The 18,761-nt window shown below is 32.4% G+C and overlaps 1 protein-coding gene across 1 annotated transcript in view; it reads left to right on the top strand.

The window, feature by feature from the left end:
* Nucleotides 1–18,761, top strand: part of LRP1B (LDL receptor related protein 1B) — a 1,959,891-nt gene that overhangs the window by 1,872,017 nt on the left and 69,113 nt on the right. The window contains exons 80-83 of the mRNA XM_038565111.1: nt 2,254–2,370; nt 3,985–4,158; nt 5,775–5,900; nt 11,080–11,244. Of these exons, the coding sequence (XP_038421039.1) occupies nt 2,254–2,370; nt 3,985–4,158; nt 5,775–5,900; nt 11,080–11,244 (582 nt within the window). The remainder of the gene's footprint in view (nt 1–2,253; nt 2,371–3,984; nt 4,159–5,774; nt 5,901–11,079; nt 11,245–18,761) is intronic.

The following is an 18,761-nucleotide window of genomic DNA, read 5'->3' as shown; positions in this document are numbered from 1 at the left end:
AAATGCCTACATGACTAGCGTCTTTATTATTTTATTATTTATTATACATTCCTAACTTAGTGAGTCTGTGTCTTTATCTTTTAAAAGTCTTCCAAATTGTGATCCCATAATGCTTGATTAGCACAAATGGCACTTTATTTTAAATTTCCTGTACTTACCCAGACTTAGTTCCAAATATTCATCATTCCCAGTTCAGCTAAAAATTACTGTCTTGGGAATTGATTTTTTTCTGTTTTATTATTGGTACTTTATTAAAGACAAAAAGGAGATGTGATATTTTAAAGGTAGAAATGAACTTGTTCTTTCATATAAACTTCACTCCCAACTCTATAACAAGAAAAGTTAGTTGAATCCTTTATTAACTTTTTAATTTAAAAGACTATCTCTTTTATTAAAGGGCTTAAGGAAAAATCAAAATCATCGATTTGTGGATTTTTTGGAATATAAATCCCACTCATCTGAAAGTTTTGTTATATAATTTTTATCTAGGTGTAATTCCATCCAATAGTACAATATGTGACCAGAGCTGATAAAAATGGGTATATCTTAGACAAGTCAAGACCAAGAAGGCAATATATTACACTTTTGAGAACTTTTTTACTGCTGTCGAATCTCAAGAAACAATATTGGTAATTAGACTGTGTGGCATGTCCTTTGTTTTCTTTTTTTCTACAGTTAACAATATTAATATCCAAATGTAAAGATCAGTTTTGGGGTCAGCTTATTTTAATCTACTTCTTTACTCTATACATTGGTGAAAGAGAAAGAAAAGTGTTTTCAATACTGCTTAGACAACTGTTTTGAAAAATAATGGGTGTCAGCAGGAAACTGGGTCATTCTATGGTTCATGTTTACCCATAATTATTCATAAAGAAGTAAAATCATAACCCCTAATATGACTCCAAATAGCAAATTATTCATTGAGTGGAAACTAGTAAAACATGGACCACTTGTTTTGATTGTGCAGTCATTTCTCAGGGACTGATTAGACATAGTAAATCTTTATATTATATTTGAGGAGCGATATTTGTATTTAATTTGATTATATTTGGGCTAGATCTACATACCTAAGTAAAAAATGATTCTCAAATGATCTTCACTGTGAGTTGGGTTTTGTGTGTGTTGCTTTTTTTGTTTTTTGTTTTTTCCTTCTGATTGTTAAATCTTGGACCTACCTATACAGGAATCCAATTAGTACAAATTCAAAAACACTTCCCATTCAGTTGCCTTGCCATGGAGGTATATCTCAGTTATTATTGAATGCTCTGATTGGGAAAGCCATTTTACTTTCAGCTGCCAAAGGTATTTTGATTTCATTATACTGTTTTTTAATACGCAATACATCATATATAAAAGACTAGCTATGTCATAAAAATTAGATATCTACAGCAGTGAAGATGTAGAATTTATGTGTTGTAGATCTTACTATTCTATATTGAAGGAAATTTACTTAAGATATCCTTTATGTCAATGATATTTTTGTAAGAAGATACTGTCTAGATATAATCACATTATAAAACTTAAAAAAAGTAAAAAAATAAGTAGAAAAACATGATTTTTTTTACCACCTCTTATTTTAGCCCATTGTTATTCACTGATGATAAAAATAAAGACAAGCAGTCTCAGAGAAAATTAATGATTAGAGTAAACACTTTAAGCACAACTAGAACCTTAAGTAAGGAATTTGCCATTCATTCTTCCCTACCGTAACCATCAATTTTTAACCAATTTAAACTTCAGAATGCACACAGGTGGCTCACAACACCATAGGCCAATTCCAAATGGGTGAAAATATCTTATGGTGAAGCCCATGACCCTTTTTTATCTGAGTAGTATATCTTCATGAAGATACTCAAAATATAACTAATTACAGTAAATTAGTTGGATAAGTTATTTAAATGGTGAATTCTGTATGTACTATAAAGATAAAAACTAAAATATCATGGAAAAGTTTTTAGAAAACACCTGTAATTAAGAGACCAGTAAGTGCGGAAAGAGAAGATAGTAAGGGTAGCTTTTCCTATGTGAAGTAGTTTTTACTACAGCCTATTAAACTCTATGTAAGCTATACACATATATTGCACATAAGGAGTAATTGTTTCATTCTTTTCTTTTTACAGTACCATGACATAGACTGGGTAATTTCTTTAATACTTGAAGAAAAACATCAATCATAATCATACATTAAGAAGCAGAAGAGTAATTTTAAATAATTTCAACTTTGTTATTTGTCCTCATGTATTGATTTTGCAGGTCTGGCTGTGGATCATTTTAGTGAACGAATATACTGGGCTGACCTGGAGCTTTCTGTTATTGGCAGTGTTCTGTATGATGGCTCTGATTCAGTAGTCTCCATCAGTAGCAAACAAGGTTTGTGAAGTGCTCTTGTTTCATCTTTTAATTATTATTGAGAATGTTAAGTAATGGCACATAAATATAAATATGAAAGCTTTACATTCTCAATTTCCTCGAATTCTTTTTCTTTTTAAATGGTTGCTCTTACTATAGATTATATAATTTTCATTCCTACTAAGGTAACAAAGAGGCCAGTCCAGAATTTCCTTAGCATAGGACAAACATGGTCCATCGCTTCCCAGATTCAGAAAATATTCATTCTGTTCCTTCTATAGATATTACATTCTGAGCAGGACATTCAAGTGTTCAAGATTAGTGCCTCTGAACACAAGTTTTTATTTCAAATTCAGTGGTAGCAAGTGGAATTGAATTACTGTGTATAATAAAACATCATTGTAACAATCCTACATCCAAGTGAAAAGCGGTGTGTAAAAATAACTTACCTCACCTCCAGGGAGAGCAGAATCTACTTGTGCTCTTCTTTAGCTGGTACCCTTTTTTAATCCCCACCTCTGTCTTTTATTCTCAATTTCTCCCGCTCATGTCTCACACCTGCTTTGCCTGGCAATCTCAGTTCTTTCTGCTGAATTTAATTCCTTTCCCTCTGTCTTTCTTGCTCTTCCCTATCACAGTCTCTTCATTTATTCACCACAAGTTGTTTATAATATGTACTTGAAAAAGAAAAATATGTACTTGAAGTTTTTGTATCTACATATTACATATACTGAATATAGCTTTGCTTCGTGTTTTTTTAACAGAGCAGAGAAGTTGAAAGAAAAATAATTAAAATGAACTTTCATTGTGCCTTTACCCAACGTGTGTTTTTCATATGATGACCCTAGATGGAAAAAAAAAAAAAAATTCCACATTACTAGAATAGATTACAATACAGTTGACCTGTTTCAGCTTAAGGACATTGAAGAAACATGTATAAGTTTTTAAAAGGCACTTTATGTTTCACAACCTCTAGATAATAACTATAAATGTTATTTTACTTGTTACACATCTCAGTGTCAAAGGTTAGGTTAATTATTCTTTTTCATGAAAATCTCTTACAATAACAGTCATTTCTTAAAATAAGAAAAATGATGGCCTCTACCATCATTAGCCAAACTAGTCATATGCATCATTACCATTTGCTAGTTTGCTTTCTTTATCCCATTTCTAAAACAGACAATGATAATGTTTTTTTTTTCTTTTCTTTTTCATTCAGGCAGTCTAATTTGATCATTAATTTGATCTAGAACACAATTCAGAATTTTGTGAACTGCCTGTTTGTGTGCAATGGATAAGGCTGGCCTGTAGCTTTTCTTTTGTCTGCAAAGTGTATAGCAGAGATTACTCTGCATATAGTAAGCCTCCAGCAAATGTTTTGTGATGGTGCAGATGGCTAAAGTGATGATGGAAATGATTTTTATGTTGTGAGTGATATGTTTAGTATTTCACATATTCCTACTGCAAAGAAATTAATTCTAACAACTTTACATCTAATATCAAAAAATATTATAATTCTTAAAGTTTTTTTAAACAGTAGTAAGATTTTCTACATGATCTTGAATAAACTTGGTTTTAAGTCTGAGCACTTATTTACATTGCAACTTTTATAACTCCACATTTTAAAAATTCTAGGCTTGTTACATCCACATAGGATTGATGTCTTTGAAGATTACATATATGGAGCAGGACCTAAAAATGGTGTATTTCGAGTACAAAAGTTTGGCCATGGTTCAGTAGAATACCTAGCTTTAGATATTGATAAAACAAAAGGTGTTTTGATATCTCATCGCTATAAACAACTAGACTGTAAGTATATTCGATACTGTTTTTGACAAAAAAAAACAGTATTTTATAATATTTTAACTATTTCAATACTTAGCCCTGTAAGTTAAGTAACTTTAATTTTGATATCACCAGATTTTTTAATCACCAAAATCAATATGTAAATAATACTAAAGTTTATTTTGCATTTGACTGTGTTTTCTTCAAACTAGAATTGACTTGGTTATTAAAAAAAGTCTCATTCTGTTTTTCTAAAATTTTTAATAAAACCCGAGTCTACATAAATGATGCAGGTCATTAGCCATTTTGACTCTTGTTTCTGATAACAAGGAATAACCATAGCATCAACATTCCATCTTTAAAAGCAACTGAGGACTACTGCTTTCAAGGGTTATATTTTCTCTGATTGTTTATTATTTTTATTGTTACTTTCCCTACTAGAAAGGAATGTTATTGATGCAATTATCTTGAAATATCTGTCTCAAACACAACTATCAAAAACATTAAAGAACAAAATAAAAAAAATGTGACTGAAATTCTAATAATCTGTTTCTATATGTGAGTTTACACTTCAAGAAACTTTAAGATTTATTGATAATTTTTTATGGCAAATAAAGAGAGACTTAACCTCATTCGGTGCAACTACTGGAAAGGTAACAAGTGATATTTATCCAAATCAGTTTTGGAAACAGATTAAAACAGATCTCCCCCTAAGAACTTCCTGAAATCCTATCCAAACTCTTGTTGCTCTTCACCAATGATCTGACATATTTAGTTCCAAGATTAATATGAGGACACTCTCTGTCATCCTCTAGTTGTGTTTGGTTCTTTTTCATAGTCAAATATTACCACCTCCATAAAAACTATGTAAATAAATGAAACTCTGCCCTGAATACAATAGGTATTTGAGTAGTGATCCTGAGTCAAAGCCACTCTCACAGTCACCATTTCACTGCCTAGGTGACATTTATGTTTTGTCCTAATGACAGATTCTTCTAGAAGAGCTACAGGAACAGTTATGACTGCACAGAATGCTAATTGGGTAGAAATTTAGACAAAAATAAATGTGCCAGACATTTACATGCACTCAGACTACAACCTGATGGAAAGGAAACCATGTTAAACGTGGGTTTTATAAAAAAGAGTCCTCTCTTTTGTTTGTGTTTTGAACAGACAAGTACATATGTATTTCAAACCTTTGTAAATACGAGGGGGAAGTTGTTTCTGTCTGTTCAACAGTTCTGAAACTCCCTAAGATGAGGAGTAGGTCCCCCAGAGACTACAGCTGGCTTTACTTCTTTTTACATAGACCCAAACTATGCTTTGTTATCTCAGACCAACACTTTTATCAAAAATAAGTCAGATGGAAGAGTGAAAAAGTATCTGTTTGCATAATTTCTTCTCTCTTGTTGGAAGTGTAAATCGGCATAAATCCCCTGTTAATTATGAGTGTTGGGTAGTAATTTCTCTTTATCTATAAAGGAGAACAGTTTGACACTGAAATGAGATACACTCAGTAGGGATTTGATGATTTTGTTGCAACATTGTTAATGCATCCTTTCACCTTGTTGAGTTTTATGCTTCTGAAAATTATTGTACTTATAGTCATGTGTTTCCTTGTTATCCTTTGTTTTAATCAGTGCCTAATCCATGCTTGGACTTAGTATGTGACTTCCTGTGTTTGCTGAATCCTTTCGGAGCCACCTGTGTGTGCCCAGAAGGCAAATATTTGATTAATGGTACTTGCAATGATGACAGCCTATTAGGTGGGTAAACGTCATTATGCTGTAAATAATGACTTAATTTGTATGGTATATTTTCACACCTTTTGAAAACAAACAGAATTAGCCACACAATCGTCAACATAGCTGCCTTGATACTATCAGTTCTTGAATACCTGCGTAAACTACTGTCTCTGATGATGAATTCCTATCAGTTTATTATACATTTATTCACAAAGCTACACTGAGCACTTACTATGCATTTAAGACTAGATTAAGAACTTTGAAGTCACTCACCAAATCAAGATATTTTTATATAGCTCTTTATCGGTGAAGATAAAAGATGCCATTTCCTTACAAGTTTAAACCCAATCTTAAAATCCTTTATTCATTCATCAAGTTCATAGTGAGCAACTTTCTTGCACCAAACACAAATTTAAAACTGATAATAAGAAACTAAGTTGTACTTTCTTCTGCATAAAATTTGATTCACAATACATACTACTACTAACACAAATATTTTGAGGGCTTATGAACAAAACATAGCACTAATTTAGAAACTAAGGACTACTTTATAAATAAAACTGACAAGATTTCTTCATTCTAGAGCTCATATTTTAGAAGCTACATTAACAAACATTTAAGAAAGCGAAACATTATTTCAGAAGCTTATAAGTATTAAATAGCAAATCAAAAAATAAAATAACAAAAATCAAAAGCCAAAATTGATTTTGATGAGAAATGAGAAAGAAGGGACCTCTATCTCTTCATTATCCAGGTAGATGACAAGTAGTTCCCTAATAATCAAGACATTAGCCATAATGGAAAAGCAAATTACTAGTAAGAGAAAAGAAAATCAACACTAAATTTTATGATGACAGACAAAAACACAAGGCTCTAAAATCCCTTGAGGGTCACATTTTTCCAGTGAGATACACTTTGGATCTCTTCATAGCAGGACTTTCTACCTGCAGTATTTTTCTTGGTTAGAATAAACTCTTTACATGAAAATTGTGTCCTTGCCCTTAGTTAGCATCTCTACCCCTGTATCATTTTCTCATTGCTCTCTACTGAGAGTTACATGCAATCCAAAGACTTCTACCTTTCTAAGACTCAAAGTGTGTTAAACTATCACAATGCCTTCATTTAATATATATTCTTTAAGCACTGGATATGCAAAGCTGAAGAGGTCACAAAGATGATATGATGAATGACTTAAACACCACTAGGTATTTGTGTGAATAGTGATACCTGGCACAGAAGAGACAGAGTTAAAACTATTAAAAGAATTCAGGGGCACCTGGGTGGCTCAGTGGTTGAGCATCTACCTTTGGCTCAGGTCGTGATCCCAGAGTCCTGGAATCCAGACCCACATCAGGCTCCCAACAGGGAGCCTGCTTCTCCCTTGCCTATGTCTCTGTCTCTGTCTCTCATGAATAAATAAATAAAATCTTTTTAAAAAATAAAAAAATAAAGGGATTCAGATAATCATCCAAATAGAGAATTGATTACAGGTTTCTATAGACTATGACTCTAGGATGAGGTCTGCAAAGACAGAGGGGATTCAGATTACGTGGGAATGAGGGATCAGAACATTGAGACAGAGGAGCTAAAAAGGCATGAAAGTAAAGCATGTAAAGAAAATAGGCAAGGGATCCCTGGGTGGCGCAGCGGTTTAGCGCCTGCATTTGGCCCAGGGCGCGATCCTGGAGACCGGGGATCGAATCCCACGTCGGGCTCCCGGTGCATAGAGCCTGCTTCTCCATCCGCCTATGTCTCTGCCTCTCTCTCTCTCTCTCTCTCTCTCTATCTGTGACTATCACAAATAAAAAAAAAATTAAAAAAAGAAAAATAAATAAATAAAATCTTAAAAAAAAAAGTTAAAAAAAAAAAAAAAGAAAATAGGCAGTCATTTATTTTAGTTAATCTGTAGCACGTGTGAAACACTGTTGTGGGTGACCAGGTCAGTAATTTCTTAACAGAAAGCTAATTGTGAATCATGATTGGTCTTTTGGATGAGTACTTTCATCCCAGTTCTCGAAAAGGGAGCTGTCGCTGGCACTAGAATGCACCCTTATTCTCCTTATTGATTATCTTTCCAACCAAAGTAACTGTGATCTCAACTATGATGATCAAATAAGAGAATTAAATGGATATTTTCAAATGTTATTAGGCACATTTTTCACTCTCTCCTCTGACATGGTTATGTAGGTAAACTATGTGTGGCCATGTATTCTCCTTAACCTCTCAGAAATAGATCCTTTATAATAGCATTCTCCATGTTAGATGATGTGCCGCATTTTTACTAGTTCCACACACTCATAACCAGTGATTTCACAGCTCCCCCCACCCCTATGTACTGTGTCTACTTATACTATCGTTTGGCTGGGAGAGACGCATGAGAGAGATGGGGATTCTAACCAGAATTATTCTATTGATGCCGCCGCCAATGTGACTTTTACATTAACTCAGATGTTATCAGTGTTATTTTTATGGTCAGGTTGCCTACAGTTTTTGTTGTTTTTCCATTATAACTGGACATTAATATCTCTTCTACATAACTTTCCTTTTTTCTTCTTTGCTTAGGATAAATTATTTACCTAAAAACCCAGATTTATTTAGCTAATAATCCAAAAAAATACACAGGAAGATGTTGGCCTGGGGGAGATCTGAGGTAGAGCTCGATTAATTAATTAATTTGTTTGGCCCTGTCCTCCCCTAGTCTCAGCTTCTTTTGTGTAAAATTAGATTAACAATAAATATTACTATGACTTGTTAATAATAACAAATAATCTGAAGGCTTATGAGCAAGGCATAATGTAAGTATATGTATATTATTGTATTTAATCCCCTCAAATCCCCTATGATAGTATTTTCATTGCTCCTATTTTTACAGATAAGAAAACTGAAGCATGGAGAGGCTCAACTGATTGTCTAACATTACATAATAATGGTGGCACCCCAAGGTGAACCCAGGCATTCTATACTCTTAACCATCATGTAGTACACCCCTATCACCAATATCCAGAGTCACTGAAAAGACCAGAAATAACATATATAAACTGCCTACCACAATACTTTGGAAAAAGTAGATACACAGCACTTGAAGACAAATCTATCCTTCAGTAGATAAGAAAATGAAACAAGTTTTTTGCTATATTTATTCATCAAACCTTATAGTTTTATGTTTGGAATGAGAAAGCATGTTTGTCTAAATGTACACATATCCAAGATCTAAAACTTTTTGAGCAATTTCAGTTTTACTATTTCAGATTTGAGTGAGAGGCACTATTACAGAAACTTCCCAAAAGTTCATTTTGTAATTTAGAAGAAAATCTTATATTTTAAATAATCAGAGTGTTAAAAAATATTCACATTGGCCTCTATGAATATGTACGTTGGCAGCAGACAGCTTGGACCACCTCAGCGAGGAATATAAATAAGTAGGTTTCAGAACTATTGATTGGTGTAGATAAATGCCAATTAATTTTTTCTTGACATTAACATTTGATGTAGCCAAGTTTTTCTGCTCTTTATAATTACTTGCCTTTATCTAGCTGCTATTGTTAAATGATGAGACACTGAATATTTTTAATCTTCGTGTAAGAAATTTGAAATTCAAATGCTACTCATTCTTGGAGAAGTATTCACCTGTTCTTTCCTATAGTTGATTATAATTGCTGGAGCTTGGCTTCTGGGGGTGATTTAGTTATTGACAAAAGCAGCCTTCTTTTTCATTATAGAACTCTTACAGTTAGGTTTTGAAACTCCACTCTATTTCATCAAGCTGTGTTCTATTTTAAAATTTCTCGAAACTCATGAGGCATATTGTAGAAATGCACATGTCCTAACATGTAGAGATTTTGAATAGCTGTGTAGTTTACATAGGACATTTACAGATGAAAATGAACTCCCCCACAATAATCTTAACTGCGATCATAATGCCTTAAATATTTATCTTCACTGTTTACATTCACAACTCCAATCAGGATACTTTATGCTGAATGATTTGGAAATGTTTGGGTGAATTTTAAACTAAGCAAGTGTATATTTCCACTTGAGATCTTTCTTGAGAATTTAATGTCTGTATTCAACTCAGCTTTGAAATGAGCAAGTTTTAGAGTTGTCTGGTACTGCTGATAAATAGTCTCTATTTATGGCAGTGGATATGATATTCGAGTCATTTTTTTTATTTGAAGTCACTAAGGCTCTTTAAGCTGCTTTTGTGATTATTGTAGTGATATATTAAAGTTTTTGCTATGTGTGGGCCAATGGATCTTGAATAAAGAATACAGGCTGTTTTGATTTTTCTCTATTTAACTATAAAAAAGGCATGGCTTTAATAGAAGGTATATTCTAGAACAGAATGCTTCTTACAATATTCTCAGCCTTTTGTGTTCCATTGGGCATCACGTCCTGCCCTAAGTAAAAGCAGTATTTCTAATGGAGTAAGTCCATGTCAATGCACATAACCTAAAAAATTATTCCAGACCAACTGAACTCATGATATTTTAAGGATAATTTTGCAACCTCAAGGAATGACCATCCTTTCTTACCCTCATCCAAAATGTATGAAGTAGACAGATTGTGCCAATCATTTTCCATAGGGAAATTTTACATATGGAAATGTTTCTAACAATCTTTTATCAATATCTTATACCAAACCTAAGTGACTTTTAGTTCTGAATTGTTTATACATAATTAATAAGGATGTATATCAAAGAATGTATTCTCTATACTGTAAGTTGCATTGTTATATATAATATATATACTATATGTGCACCATAAATTTATCCTACATATTTTAGTTCGGTTTAATATCAAACAGTTCTAAAAATAGGCCATGTTTACTTATATCTTAAAGAAAATGTATTGATTGGAAAATATTTTATTTTTAGGAAGTTTCAGTTGGTTCTGTTGTCTAATGTTTTAATAAACACAAGAAATGGTTAAAATTCTTTAAGCCTAAAGAAGAATAAAAATTAAGTCAGCATTTGTATTCACTATTCAAGACTACTTAAAATCAATATCCCTGGTTTCAGACAGCATTTAATAGTATTTTGTTTCTTCTACTTTTATATTGAGGTATTTATTTGGAGAATTTTATGAAAAAAAAATAAAATCCTGATATTTCATGTATATGTGAATTGTGCTTATTCTACCGAATGAATAGCATGCTAATTTGTGTGTTTCTTCTAATTTGGTTGTTTCTTCTTATAACCAGATGATTCCTGCAAATTGACTTGTGAAAATGGAGGAAGATGCATTTTAAATGAGAAGGGTGACTTGAGGTGTCACTGTTGGCCGAGTTACTCAGGAGACAGATGTGAAGTCAATCATTGTAGCAACTACTGCCAAAATGGAGGAACCTGTGCACCATCAGCTCTGGGTAAATACTTGAATTTGATCATATGTATATTCAAATAATTTACCTTTTTCTTTATATGTGAAAAATATAAAGAGGAAGAATAGATGCACAAATTAGATTTAATTATTAATGCAACATAATAGTATTTGTTCTATATTCTGTATATTGAAGTGCAAGTCACAAAATACAACAATAGCAATGATCATGATCACATGCTGAGTGTGTACAAGTGACAGGGCTCAGTGCTTACAGATATGCTGTGCTGGTTTAGAATGATTAAGTAAAACTACTTTTATAAGCCTCATATATTTGATGCCAAAATCTGTTCTTTTAAATATTTTTTACTTTTATTTTGATATTTCAAGGTAGAGATTTTTTTTGAAAATTTTTTCTAAATTCCAGTTAGTTAATATTCAGGTGTACGATATAGCGATTCATCCACTTCTATACAACACCCACTGCTCATCAGAAGTACACTCCTTAATCCCTTTCACCTATTTCACTCCTCCTTCCATCCACCTTCCCTCTGGTAACCATAGTTAAAAATATGTTTCTTGGTTTGTCTCTCTCTCTTTTCCCCCTTTGCTCATTGGTTTTGTTCTTAAATTCCATACATGAGTGAAATCATATGGTATTTGTCTTTCTCTGACTGAATTATTTCTCTTAGCGTTAGACTCTGGCTCCTTTCATGTTGTAGCAAATGCAAGATTTTGTTATTTTATGACTGAGTAATATTCCATTGCATATATATATACCACAGCTTCTTTGATTTGGGCTGTTTCCATTATTTGGCTATTATAGATAATGCTGCTGTAAACATCAGGGTGCATGTATCCCTTTAAATTAGTATTTTGTATACTTTAGGTAAATACCTATAGTGCAACTGCTGGATCATAGAATAGTTCTATTTTGAACTTTTTTAGGAACTTCCGTACAATTTTCTAGAGTGGCTGCACCCGTTTGCATTCCCACCAACAGTGTGAGAGGGTTCCCCTGTCTCCATTTCCTTGCCAATACCTGTTGTTTCTTGTGTTGTTGATTTTAGCCATTCTGATGGATATGAAGCTATATTGTAGTTTTGATTTGTATTTCCCTGATGATCAGTGATGTTGAGCATCTTTTCATGTGTCTGCTGGCCATCTGTATGTCTTCTTTGGAAAAATGTCTATTCATATATTCTGCACATTTTTAAAATTATTTTTTGAGTGTTGAGTCTTATAAGTTCTTTATATATTTTGGACACTAACCTTTTCTCAGATATGCCATTTGCAAATATCTTCTCCTTTTCTATAAGTTGCCTTTTGGTTTTGTTGATTGTTTCCTTCACTGTGCAGATGTGTTTTATTTTGATGAAGTCCCAACAGTTTATTTTTATTTTGTTCCACTTCTAAAATCATCTATCTAAAATCATAACTAGTTTATTGGCATTGCAATGTAGTGTATAATATGCTTTGAAAATATCAGGTCACTATATGTTAAGATACATTTGAAATTCTTATTAATTTGCACAATAGCTCTGTTTGCAAAAAGTATTTGCTAAAAACATATTTTTCTACTTAGTGCTATTATATTTAAGATATGTTCCCATAGGAAAAATTAACCCCAAAGCATAATAAAAAATAAATTGTGAATTCCAAAATTCAATGCAAAGGACACTATGCAACTATGAGAGTGAAATTTATGCACATTTAATTCTACTACAATAAATGCAAATTTAGTCAAATGGAAAATTAATCCATATGATCTTCACATCCCCTACACAGTTAATTTGTCTTACTGGGAGTTCTCACTGTTTTTATTGCTTATGCTATTCTTTGAAGTATTTAGCATAATGCTAGCTGAAAGAGCCACATGAAAAAGCATTTTCAATGGAGTTCAGAGGAACCAAACTGTTTCTGATTTGCATTCTAATAGTAAAAGCATTACTATTTCTTTAAATTTGATAATTTTATGTCTATAAATATTTTTGACTTCTGATTAATTGATAATTAAAGTATTCTAGCTGCTTAATGGAATTCTGAAAACATATTCAGCAAGTTGAAATAAAAAGGTACTAGGTCTTACTATATATTTTCATTCTGCCTATGAGAAGCTACTCCTTACAGTAGAATATATTCTATTGTGGGAGAAATTGTACTGCTGGGACCATGCAAACGAAAACTGATTGAATATGTGGCAAACTGATATGACCTGTAATTGTATTTTGGTGACATAGATACGTTTTCTTTTAGGAGAGAAGAAGCTTTTCTTACATAAATGACTTGTTTAAAGATTTTATTATTTGATTGTTAATTTTCTCTTTATGATAATAAAAATTATTGGATTACAACGAAATGGTTTTCTTCTATTTGCCTTTAGAAATATTTAAATGGAAAAGAGTTTGGTACTCCAAACTACAAGTATCTATTCAACCTGAAATGGATCCACAAAGACAAATCTCTATAAAACACTGAATTTACTGTCCTATTAATGGATCCAGAACTCTATTGGATATAGCACAATTTTTAATATTTTGTTGAAGTCATTTGTTCAGATCTTGCTGTATTCTTAAAATCTATAGCATCTCAATTTTATTTTACTTTATTTTTTACTTTTTTTAGCATATCAATTTTAACTATGCACCCAGGTAGATCTTGATTCACATAGATAACATGTTCATAAAAATTATATTTCAAATTAGTAATATAAATGAGTCTTTATATGAATTCGATTTGAGATATGGCCATGTAGTTTATTGTCTTACAGCATCTAATTAATAATAATAATATATCAAATTAAGTCATCTACAAAGCATTTTTTACTTTTAAAAATATGGTTTTATAAAAACATTGTTTGGCATTATAGACTGTAGAACCTCATTATCTCCACACAAATGTTAATTTGTTAAACAAATCCCAGCGGGCAATTCATGGATTTATTCATTGTTGGTTTACTTACAGTTAAGCCTTTTGGCAAATTCCTATGTGGACACTATATGACTAGGGTTTGGGGCAGCTTTAATTAAAATTTATAAGTTTATGACAGTTGTATAGGACTATAATAATTGAACAAAGGAAATGTCACCAGTTAATTAAAAGCACACATCTGAGAGGCATAATTAAAATTTTGCATCTTAGACATGAGTATTTCCTCATTCCTTAAGTTTTTTTTTTTTTTTTTTATTATAGAGAAAGCTAAAACTAAAATATGTGGACTCTATCCATACAGGAAAGTACCACAAAGTGAAATCGTTTGACATTGATTATATCGACAAGGGTGCATGTAGTTCATTTCTATGACTTGCTCTTAGGAGGATATTAAGATAAAGTTTGCCTTGGGCAAAATAATGGAAATGAGAGTAAAGTACTGAATTATTCAATCATTCTATTAGAGAAAATAGAGAAGAATTTAAGAATGTTTCTCATCATGAATATAATGAGGATATTTATATATATTTACAATTAATCTTCACTTTTATAAATATTTATTTTCTAAAATATATTGATGTTGTTTGGTATTTTCAATACTCTTGAGTTCTGTTATTTAGACTTTTAATTTTCATATCAAAATGAATCACGATTTTCTACACAGCTGATTTAGAGTAGTAAAGCAAGAGAGTTTATCAATTTGGGGCAATATACCCGAAAACTCCTACTCATAAAGTTTGAAATTACGCAGTGGGGAGGGCAACTTTTAATTTGGGGAATTTGAAAATGCACAAAAGCAGGACTGCCTAGACAAAGGAGTGACAGTGCTATTTTTTTTTTTTTAGTAGATAATACATTTGTATTGATGCTTAAATAAATATGGAAAGAAGAAAGCAGAAGCTCTCACTGTGACTCCCCCTATTACCACATCTGTGGACTTTGGCAGTGAAAGATTTTGCTTTCAGAACTGAAACAGGAAGACAGTGGCCCCTCTTAAGGAAAGGAAAAAGAGAAAAAAAAATTATTCTCACTACTTCTCACTCCAACAGGTAGATGCAGGACGCCTGGGTGGCTCAGTCAGTTAAGCATCTGCCTTCGGCTCAGGTCAACATCCCAGGGTCCTGGAATCAAGCCCAGCATGGGGTTCCCTGCTCAGTGGGGAGTCTGCTTCTCCCTCTCATGATCCCCCTGTTTGCATACTCTCTCTCTCTCTGTCAAATAAATAAAGTCCTTAAAAAAATAATAAGTAGATGGTAAGACTTTTCTTTCTCATTCATTCAGGCTCTTTCTATCAAGAACACTGCCCCCAAATATTAAGGTGGCATATATGGCTGCCATCAAATATGATTTTAAAAAAAGGCTACCCTAAAAATGTTTGCTAAAAAAGCAAGTTAAGCTAGGAACTTTTGGATACCCTCAAAACATCCTGAGATTAATGACAAAACATAAATACTGATGTCTCTTGAGTCACATCTGTACCTAGGACATAAAGTTTACAATCACCTAAATAATATCTTGATAAAGGGTGAACGTGCATTTAAACTGCCCATCTTTGTTTTTCTTCCACTTTTTTCTTCCACTTTTATCTAAATGAGAGCTGTTTTTAATTTAATTTAAGCTTGATGTCCTAGCTTCCTTAACATAAATATTGTTTATATTTAGAGAGTACTAAGAGCCCTGGATATTTGGTCCTACTTGCTTTTTAAGGATATAAGGAATATTATATTCAAAATGTAAAAGTAGGGGCAGCCCAGGTGGCTCAGGGGTTTAGCGCTGCCTTCAGCCCAGGGCCTGACCCTGGAGACCCGGGATAGAGTCCCACATTACGCTCCCTGCATGGAGCCTGCTTCTGCTTCTGCCTGTGTCTCTGCCTCTCTCTCTCTCTCTCTCTCTCTCTCTGTCTCACGAATAAATAAATATTTAAAAAAAAAGAAAATGTAAAAGTAAAAACATAAAAAGGGCATATAGTTTTAACAAATAAGTGACATAGAAATACATACCCATAGCAAATCGAGTAGAAAAAAAAAAAAACAGAAAGCAAAATGATCAAAAGGCAGAAGACAAGTCTCACACACACATGTACACAAATATACAAAAGAAGGGAAAAAAGAGAAATAAGGAGTTTGGAAAGGAAGAAGTGCAGGAGGAGCCCAGTCACACATAGATGAAACCAACATCCTTAAATCACTGTCAGAAGAAAATGTTCATGGTGCAAATCTTGAAGCAAGCAATTTTGAAGTACTCACCAAGAGGTTTAAAAAGTTTCCGTGTTCTTTAATTAAATAATGTCGTTTTTAGAAACATATTCCAAGTATTACATAATGATAAAACCCAAAATTAGAAGTAAAGATGTTCAATATAGTGTTTTTTAGAATATAAAACTGGAGAGAAAAACCTGAATCCAAATAGTTAATATGTAAAATATAGCGTATCTAAAAGATGAATGTTATATGATAAATAAAACCAGAATTGTAGAATATATGATAATATAGGAAAATATTCACATTGTATTTTATTTTATTTTTATTGAAGTATTGTTGATATACAATGTTACATTAGTTTCAGGTATAAAATTGAGTGATTTGACAACTCTGTAAGTTATGCTATGCTCATCACAAATATAGCTACCATCTGTCACCATGCAACGCTATTACAGGTATCCTTGGCTAAATTCCCTATATGCGGATTCCTTTCATCCTTGTGGCCTATCGATTCCAAAATTGATAGTCTGTACCTCCCACTCCCCTTCACCCATTTTGCCCATCCCCCACTGACTCCCTTGTGGCAGCCACTAGTTCGTTCTGTGTATTTATGGGTTGGTTCTTTATTATTTGTTTTGTTTTTAAATCCCATATATACGTGGAATTATATGGAATTTGTCTTTCTCTATCTGATTTATTTCACTTAACACAATACCCTCTAGGTCCATCCATGTCATTACAATGACAAAATCTCATTCTTTCTTATGAATGAGTAATATCCCATTGCACATATATATCACTCCTTCTTTATTCATTTATCTATTGAAGGATACTTAAATAACTTCTGTATCTTGGCTATTGTAAATAATGCTGCATCAATAATCATCAGGGATATGCAAATCCAAACCACCATGAGATACCATCTTACACCAGTCAGAATGGCTAGTATCATAAAAACAGGAAATAACAAATGTTAACAAGGATGTGGAGAAAAGGGAACCCTCATACACTGTTGGCAGGAATGCAAATTGTTGCAACTGTGAAAAATGGAATTTTGAGGCTTCTCAAAAATTAAAAATGGAAACATCATAAGATCCAATAATTTACATTGTATTTTAAAGTTGAAAAGCACAAGAAATAGAACTATATAATATGAGCCTAATATGGAAAAAATGCATAAATAAAGCATCTGTATAAGGAAATAGGTCCTTCTTTTTATGTCTGTTTTTTCCAACTTCCACAATTAACATGCATTGCTGTTAGAATTAAAAATTAAGTAATGATAATTATTATTAGAAACTTAAATAATAATTATTATTGCCAGGATCATGGTAATTAACATATATTTAACTGCTTACTGAGTTCCAGGTGCTGTTCTCAATCCTTGCGCCTTCACAAAAAAACTATGAGTGGCTGAAAGTAAGATTTTTAATTCTGCTGTTGACTTTTTGAATCAGTTACTGATTCATCTGAACTACATGGTGAAAGTGGTACTGAACTATTAAGTCTTATGGCTTTCTAAGCTAATCTCAGAAGGTTTGAGTTGGCTTCCTTCCTTCCTCACAAAAAGGACAAAAATATTTCAGTCTCATTTTCAAAACTGGCTGAAAACGAACTTTCCAGAAGTATAAATAGATTGTGACCTATAATTTGAAACATGTCAGAATATATTAAGTAGTATCTGGGAGGGCGCTAGGTAAAATCCAGTTCCTCCTTTTCTTTTTCAGGCTTTGATGAATAGTTCTCTGTAATCTTTTTGATACTTAAGACAACTCGACAGCTACAGTCAACTTACTAAAATTGTGTATAAATGGGCACTCACTTTCTGTTCAGGAAAACATTATATAAAGTAGAAAAGTAGAATGTCAAATCTCTTTATCAAAAAGACTAGCAAAAAAAAAAAAAAGACTGGCAATTTTTTTAAGCATTCAAAACTTTTATTACTTGAATCTAAGTCAGAAGTGAAGATGGATTTCAAAAAGCAGAGTGGTCTTGGGCATTAGGGGTCAAGAGATGGGCTTTCTGATTGCAATCTAGTATCTAACCAAATGAGGCTATGGTGACTTGTCTCTCAGCTTATTATTTTTCTCCTATATAAAATAACAAAAATGTGGTTTTTGTTCAAATAGTAAAGATATCATGAGTAAAGGGTATGTAACTTTTAGATAGTATTTTTGTGGAACATTAAATATAATCATTTATTAATGTGCTCTGCAGTTTAAATGTCAATGAAATTCTATTACCTAGACTCAATGTATTCATCAGACTATTTGAATTAAACAATGACTGTATATATTGAAAACTTGTTAGGTAGAAAACATTACAACCAGGAATAAAAATTTACAAGCACCAGACTTACTCAACAAGTAAGGGTTAAGATGCATCAGGGTTCACATTGACAAATGACTATGAATTCAATAAATTGCTTGAA

Source organism: Canis lupus, chromosome 19 (genome assembly GCF_011100685.1).
Source record: "Canis lupus familiaris isolate Mischka breed German Shepherd chromosome 19, alternate assembly UU_Cfam_GSD_1.0, whole genome shotgun sequence".
NCBI lineage: Eukaryota > Metazoa > Chordata > Mammalia > Carnivora > Canidae > Canis > Canis lupus.
This window is presented reverse-complemented; position numbering and strand designations above follow the sequence as displayed.